The following is an 8,437-nucleotide window of genomic DNA, read 5'->3' as shown; positions in this document are numbered from 1 at the left end:
GCCAATTCACAACATATGTCATCTCATAGCACTGAACATAGTAAGGTAGACTTTATGTATTTTAAACAGAGAACAATCCAAACTTTCCTTTAAATCTCCTATGAGCAAGCAGTCACTGTCATTTATATGATCATCTAAATGAATAACCTGACATGATATAAGGGAGAGATTCGCCACTTTAATAATCCTGAATGGAAATCTATGGGAGATTTCTGCAATGCCAAAGACGCCAATGGTATGAGACATATTCTCCTCTCCCCGTAAAAAGCCGATCGTCTGTTTTGTAAAAGAAAAAAAATGTAAAAAACATCCAGCCAATTGTGGAATGGGTAGTGGAAGTACAACCTGTGAGGACAAACTCTTTTGAAACCTTATTTTGTGGGCAAATTAAAGAAATTTTTCTGTTTTAAATGTATAATTAATTAATTTTTTGAGTGGATTCTATTCATGCTGTTTTTATGTCCTGAATACCAATGAAACTATAGCCAACTCTCCATTCATTTACACAGGGAGCTGCTCTTGTTAGCCTAAAAAAAAAACTACCTGCAAAGATGCCTGCTGAGTGGTGAGATTTACCTATCAGACTTTAATATAAGAAAATCTGACATTATAATGCATAATATGACAAAATATAATGCAAACTAACATAAATAAATGAATGCCAGATTCTGGATCTTTGTGCTTGCAGGTACACAGTCATGGCTTACTTGGACACTAGAAAATATTAGTAACAACTGTGCCATAAAAAGGCCCCATGACAAAAAGAAAAACAACAACAACAAACAATTTTTTTTTGTATATTTAAATGTCTGGGTTCACAGGTTGCAGTTATTATTCTGTGGCATTTTACACTTTTGAATGGTGTAAATATTCAAACTAAATACAAAAGGCCATAAAACGGAAATGGGAACATTTAAAATTTAGTGAAATGTGATTATTACATTACATCTCACATTTGTGGATGGTTGCAGTAAATAGATACTCTGCTGCCAGCCTCTTCAAATATCCAGAATTAGTTTTCTGTTGTTGAACTACGGCAAATTGGGACAGAACGAGGCATTTATTATATGAGAGATTTGTTGATACTTTGGATGGAAACGCAGCTGCTGTGCTCCAGATTTAAAGTCCTGCTGTTTAGTCGAGATGGAGAATGAGATACGTGGGAGCGGAGGCTGGAATGTCAGTGGGCTGGTACTGCTGATCATACCACCTGGTCAGACCACTCACCACACACAGGCACACAGTCATGTTTCCATCACTGCAGAGGACATTGCATTGACTTTGTGTTAATTTTCTGGAGACCTACTCTAACCATAGCCTAAACTTAACCTTAACTTAACTTTAAACCAAAATAAGCTAAGATTAGGTTTAAAAGTTTAATTTGTCCTCAGAAGAGAGGCAGGTCACAACAACAGACCTTGTTTAAACAGATCTACGTCCCCACATCATGAGTAAAACAAGAACAAACACACACACTGACATGCACATACAAGTCGGATCAGCTTATGTCAGATGATTAAGTGAACAAAATGTTGATCCTGGCACTGTATCATGACTAAAATATGTGTAGAGCAGCCTTTTTTTAAAAAGAATACATATGATATGTTGTGGTCAATCCATGGAAACCTAACCGGTGTACCTGAAATCTGTTTTTTTGTTGCGTGGGGGTTTGAGTGTGTGTGTTTGTGTGCGTAAGTAGTCTGCAACCGTCCGACTAACTTCCCGTCCAGACGGGAAATGCATTCTTCGGTGTGTCTTTGTCAGTCTGGGAGTGTGTGTGTTTTTAATGCATGTGTGTTTGTGTGGAAACAGAAAACAGACACATCATGGTATCTTACAATAATTGTCTGTGGAATGCAATCCACTTCCCTTTGGTACCACAGCTCAGCTCCTGTTAGCTCCATAACATGCAATCTGTGTCCATACCTGAAGCACTGTTGTTACGCAGCACCGCAGCAACAACTTCAGCTAGTATTCTTATTCAAAGGGAGTCGTTTTAATTTTATAAAAACAGGTGTTCCTAGAGGACATCTGTACTCAGATTAAAATAACATTGCCTATAGTCTTGCAGTTAGGTTTAATGTGTACTCAAGCAACATTACATGGATTGTTTTGTTTTTAGTTATTGCTTGTCTAAGCAATCAATGTCTAAGCTTTGATAAGAAGTAATAGAACAGCAGATTAGGGAATGATTCACCATTTCAACCTCAGTGAAAGAATGGCACGGGTCCTAGAGCTGAGATTTATTAGAAAAATCTGGAAAGCATCCACATACTACCATCTAATGTTGGTGTTTTCACATCTTTTGTTTGTTTTTTTACTATGAATGTGTTTGTTATTTATGTTTACAGAATTTGATTATATCAAAGGAGACATGACTATCCTTATTTGGGGTGATATTTCAAACAAATCCGGGTCTATTGGGATCAGTGACCGGTGTCATTGAGTGACATCCTTAAATTTTGACTGATGCGTTCAAACCCCTTCAGAACATAGAAAAATCTAGTTGGAAGTATTTTATTTAATAGTACTGATAATAGAGGTAATATAGTAGATCTATGCCTGAGACAAAAACTTCATTCAAAACTTCAGTTTAACAAATTTATTACTTACACATAGAGTATCCATATATACACTACACATTCCCAGAAGGCAAAAATAGTAAAGGCAGCGTTCAAGCAACAATTTTAGCAAAAGTCATCCAGCAAACAACAATTTAGCACGACAAAACTGTACAAACACTCAAAAAGCAATTTACAGTCATCAACAAACATTTACTGTACATACAAAACAAAAATGTGGATCAAAATCAGGCTCTTGAAACAGAACCGCTTGGTTCCACATTGCATGAAAGAGAAAGGGTGTTTCCTGCTGAAAAAGAAGAAACTTTCCATTTTTAAAGCTAGTAGTCTTTTTTTTTTATTGTTCTTCGAGAGCCTTGACGTGCAGCCAAAGCATTAGATCACCGTAATTTAAGTCCAAGCCTGAGTTCATCTCCATAATAACTGAGAGGGCAGTGCACGACTGATAGACTAAGCTACAGTTAGCGTTCTATATCTACATTTTATATTACAGTGCTGGTGTTGCAGCTATACATTGATAAAGCCACATTGTCGGTCCTTTTTGGTGTGAATGTCCTTTTGCTAGTGTATCACTTAGAACCAAACTGATGTCTTTGCTTTGGTCTGATCAAGAGCTGAAGAAAGAAAGAAAACAAGAGTAAATAAATTACAACTGTTATCACTTATTGCACATGTCTGAATGTGAGTGAAGTTTGACAAATGCTCTTCAAAGTTCTATCATAGCTACCTGTGTCGTACACCTCCAAAGATCCATGGAGCGCTGAGGGGGTCCAGGTGACAGAGGGAGCCGTGACTGGGCTGTTGCTGCTGGGATCCATCTCTGTCTTCACCGCCTCGCTGTTCGGAGAACTCCCTCCGCTGGTGGCTGACTGGTTCTGGCTCCGGACACCAGGCAGCAGCAGTGGACTGAATCTGGGATCCAATACCGGGCTGTGGGTTGGGTACGTATGTAGCACGGGGTGATGGTGTCGGGTGTGGATGTGGGGGTGAGGGTGGTAGACGTCGTGAACATTGGGGTAGCCGCTCGTGCTCTGGGGGCTCAGGCTGTAGGTCCAGCTGTCAGGGAGGGTCGTTGGAGGTGGGAGGCTGGCCTGGGAGAGCATGTGTCCGGCCCATAGGGCTCCATCCGGGTGGTTGAAGGGAACAGGGCTGGGGGAAAATTCTGGGTGTACTGAGACAGATACAGAGGGGAGGCAGGAACTGGGCTGAGATGGATAAACGCTGCTCCACGCCGAGCTGCTCTGACCCTCAGAAAGAGACGCTCCGTCTGAAATAAGCAAATGCACAACGATTTAAAACACTGACATACAGTATTTTTATTAATTAAACTAAATCGGTGAATGTTTAATATGACAGATTAGCTGCCCCACTCACCTTTCCATAAGCCAGCAGTGGCTGAAGCAGACGGCTGAGTCACTCTGATGGGTTTGCTCTCGCTGCTAAAGGTGCTGGACTGACTGAGAGCCCGGGAGAAGTGCTCATCTACCACGTCCCCGATGTCACCTTGGAAGTAGGTGAACAGTACACATCGGGAACTCAAGTACTCTGCCTCTGCTGGTTGGGGGCCATCCTTTAGCTCCGAACTGGGTGAGCATCTACGGCCTGATTCTGGTGCAGCAGAACCCTGCCGGAGGCCCTGATCCCTGGGCAGCATCCCTCTTCCTCCTCCCTGCTGCTGCTGCTCCATACACTCCTGCATCTTACTGTAAACAGTCAGCTTCCTCTGGAGGGAGATACAAAAAGAGATTAACTGGCACGTCCAAGCAGGACTAAAGAAGAGTAAACAAAGTTAGTCAATTATAGTAGAATTTAAAAAGTAAAACTTCTTTATGTTTGTATCATAGACATAAAATACAGAAAATAATCAGTTTTTATGCTGATAATTGTGAAATAATAATGCATTTTTCTGAACACACACACAAAAAAGAGTTTTGGTGTCAAGTGTAGCACATTTCTCTATATAAACTCCGTTTTACCAGTATTCATTTTATCTGGGAGTCGTGTGAAAATGACGTTCTTTTTTCCCATACTGCATTCCAACTATTTGTAAAGCTCAGTGTGCCTGAGCCACATTCCTGAGTGACTGACCGGCTGTCATTACATCACCATTTGACCACAGGATTAATAGTTCCGTGTCATTACGCCTGACCTGAGGTGAATACCGAGCCCCAGACTGGAATTTAATCATTCAAAAGTGAAATTTATGCTAAGAGGCTGTGGTTATGGGGTGTTAAGAAAGTTTGATGTGGTGATAGATAGGATAAAACATTTGGTAAAAAAAAAAAATGTAGGAAAGTGACTAATTATCAAGGACATTCTTACAAATAATCCTACAGCTATCCGACTTATATGTGGTTTATTCATCCTCAAAGTTTGGCACATTTTGTCCTCCTAGTCATGCAGTGGTGTTTTTCCCTTTAAAACTTGTGCCAGCGTCAGAAATAGCTATTTGAATCTGTGAAAATACAGACCTCACTCGTCACCCTAGGTCACAGGAGCCCTTGTGGAAGTTAATTCCGTCTCCCCAAGTGATAAGAAAATCCTCGAGTTGAGGTTATCTGGTGTCAGCGTCTCTCAGCAGCCACAGAAAAAAAGTTCTACGATGAGTGTCTCACCTGTTGTTGCTGGTGGTTATAGTAGGTCGCCTTATACGCAGCTGCGGGGAGGTAGTGCGCTCCATAGCTTTGGTGGTACATCACATCCAGGCAGCTCATAGCGCCGGAGCAAAACCGTTAAGAAGAAGATAAAGTCGGAGGAGAGAAACGGGCAGATCACGACCGAGGGCGGCTCTCCTTGAGACTTTACACGGGCTGTGTCCTCCGAGCCATCAGTGGCTCCATATATGCCCAGACGCATACAATGGCCATGTCGTCCAGTTTGCATACAGACAATGCGCCTCCCGCTGTGCGCTCCACCAGCACCACCCTGGGCCACAACTGGATCAAAACGATATAAGACACACACTGTATCCGGACAAAAAAAAACTCTTCCCCAATAAGTTTTCAGAGTGCTTTTGATTGGGCAAGTATTCCGTCCTCCCTTTTCGCTCTTTCTGTTTTGGAGGGGAGTTATATTTAGAGAGGGCTGGGGCCGTTACGCACGCCCACCGGGGACGGGCCTGTATGGCGCAGTGGAGTTTAGCCAGGGACCGTTACTGCCATGACTTTAGGGATTCCATTCCTAATGCCGGAGTCCAGTCAGAAAAGTTGTGTTTCATAAACTCATTGTATGCCATGTTCAGGTTTGAGCAAAAAGTGTGACATCAGGACTAAACATAACTCAGAATTGCATGCAATGAGTCCAAGTCACCACAGACACATGACTGGTTACCTAGGAACCATTTTTATTCTTATTTTTCCAGTGTGTTAACTGATCTAACCACAATCAGTTATACCCCTAACATATTGCTTCACCAAAACTTTCAACGCAATGCAGAAATATTAATTAATATTCAGCTAATAATTTATTTTGGTTGTTGTACAAAACAGCTAGCCACCTACCCAGTATTTCTAATTAAAATGAAATACTGACAAAATAGTGGATCTAAAAACATTTTTAAAAAATTACCTTGTCACTAAGAAGCCCACATGTTGCCTGAAATTAGATTTTTTTTGTAGGCTGCTTGGTAATTTTAGAGGAGAGAGCAGACTTAAATTTGATGTATGAGGCCCTGCCAGGCCAAACAATGTGACCTGCCAGTCATCTCTGAACAACAGGTGCAACTGAGGTGCTGGTGCATTGTGGTCAGTAAAAATGGTATCAGAGAGAACTATTTTGGACTGTTGCATTGAGATGAAGGCCTAGGGAGCATCAAATAAAGAGTAAGAAATGTGAAAAAAAAAAAAATCCATATAAATTGAAACTGTGTGCATGTAGTTGGTCAGGTTGTTGACTATTACCATAGTGTGGCTGTTCAGTGTCTTTGTTCCCCTCCTTGAGCAAATCTCACTGAATGTCTGATGAGAGTTGTTTGCTGCCACCTATTGACAAGGCCATCACATGATTATCAGTGTCCCTAGTAGACACACTGCTAAAACCCTGCAGGAAACTTCTAACTATTATGCAAGAGACTCCAAGTGTGGATGTCATTGACTGATAAAAAAGTGAAGTCATTTAAATGTTATTTAATAATGATGATGACTGAATTGTACAACAACAATAACTGTCATGGGAAAGCAAACTGATTATATTCGTAAGTTGTGATTTCAAAGCATTTTGCTCTGTGTGGATAAACCTAGAATTTTCCATTTTACGTTTCAGAAGCAGACTATAATTATCCTTGTCCATTCTCTAAATGTTCTGCAGTAAACAGCCTGTTTCCAGAGTTTTAAAAAATGAAGAGACCATTATGGTCAGAAACTGGAACACAAAACAACAGGGCTGTTCAAAAATGGATTCTTACAGTTTCCATTGTACTTACCTCAAGTGTTTTTATGGATGCTGGTGCACTTTATGATTAAACATGTGCAGTGTAGATTGTATTTGATATGTCAGAGAGAGAATGTTACGGCCACCAGTGTTGGTGTGCCATCTGGTTTCTGGGGGTGATGTCCTGTTGGGCCTTTGTGTGGGGGAGAATTACATGTGTGGGTTCAGATGTGGTTGTTTCAGAGTCTCTGGAACCCCAGCTGCCAGCCATTCCAGCCGATGACACCAGAGCTGACGACCTGCACAGCAATCAGGTTCTCCCCGTCCTCCGACCTTCCTGATTGGGCCACCCTCCAGCTCCCCTCCACCTGTGACCAATCAGATGCAGCCAGCACCACACCTGCAGGCTATATACCTGCAGGCTATATACCTGCCACCATGTCATTAGTCAGTGTGGCTGGTAGTCATGACCAGTCCACCCTGGTGCCTCTTTTGTTCGTGAAAATTTGTTTGTATGTTGATGTGTTTCAGTCTGCAGGTACTTGTGGTGGGTTGGTGGGCACCACAGACACTTCGGTCGGTAGATACTCGTGATGGGTTCTGCCGACACTTTGGGTTTCTGTTGGCGGCTGCCACCTTGGTGTGGAGCCTACTGTCAAGCGGAGACGGAGGCTCCAATTAGCAGCCTGCCACCTTAGTGAAGAAGCCACTCTGTGTTTAGAGTCTTTATGAACTGTGTAATCAGTGAGGCACGAGTTTTGTTTAGTTCATTTTGTGCACACTTGCTATTAGTTTGGTGGTGGGTGTTGCTGTTGTATTTAAGTTTGGCTAAGGAGTTTAGTTGTTTTGTTTTCGGTTAGATAATTTGGGAACTCTGTTGGCCTTCGTTTTGTTTTATTCCATTTTTTTGATTTAGCAACACTCACCAGTCTTGTGTTGTTTTTTTTGTCACTTTTATGTTCCTTATTGCTACTAAGCAATGAATCCCTTTACCTAAACCAGCAACACCTGGTTATTTTGTTGCGTCCAGCCAACCCCTAGCGGTCGGATCGTAACAGAATGAAAACGTGAACTACCTTAATTTAAGTTCTCTGTATCAAAAACCTAAACATGTTCTTTAACACTGATTGGAAAGATAGAAAAGCAGGAGTGCATTCATTGTGAATCCTTTATTGTTGAGGATGGAACAGTGGGGAAGCATAGTCTGTCTTAATTCTTTACATAATTCCTAGTGAATGCATCATGATATGGCCACCGTGGCTTATGGGTTGAATGACAACCCTGAAAAAACAAGACAGAATCGGGGAAAACCTTTGTAAGTGCTCTTTGAATTTCTAAAGTATCAATTACAAAGTACCAGAAAAAGTAGGTACATGTCAAGCTAAAACTTCAGAAAATGGTAGTTAAAACAGTAGTATTTGACATTAAAAGCATGTCGAATTTGACATAGTATCATGATAGTATCCGTTTGCTATACCTGCTACACC

At 41.4% G+C, this 8,437-nt stretch overlaps 1 protein-coding gene across 1 annotated transcript; it reads right to left on the bottom strand.

The window, feature by feature from the left end:
* Nucleotides 1–2,587: 2,587 nt before the first annotated feature.
* vgll3 (vestigial-like family member 3) lies at nt 2,588–5,648 on the bottom strand. The gene is made up of 4 exons (XM_022203623.2): nt 5,198–5,648; nt 3,957–4,305; nt 3,310–3,849; nt 2,588–3,196 (listed from the first exon to the last, which is right to left on the bottom strand). Exons 1-4 carry the CDS (start codon nt 5,294–5,296, stop codon nt 3,156–3,158), a joined length of 1,029 nt encoding a protein of 342 aa, XP_022059315.1. The 5' UTR covers nt 5,297–5,648; the 3' UTR covers nt 2,588–3,155.
* Nucleotides 5,649–8,437: the final 2,789 nt, after the last annotated feature.

The sequence above is a fragment of the Acanthochromis polyacanthus genome, chromosome 14 (genome assembly GCF_021347895.1).
Source record: "Acanthochromis polyacanthus isolate Apoly-LR-REF ecotype Palm Island chromosome 14, KAUST_Apoly_ChrSc, whole genome shotgun sequence".
Classification (NCBI taxonomy): domain Eukaryota; kingdom Metazoa; phylum Chordata; class Actinopteri; family Pomacentridae; genus Acanthochromis; species Acanthochromis polyacanthus.
The sequence above is the reverse complement of the archived record's forward strand: the minus strand, read 5'-3'. Positions and strand labels throughout refer to the sequence as shown.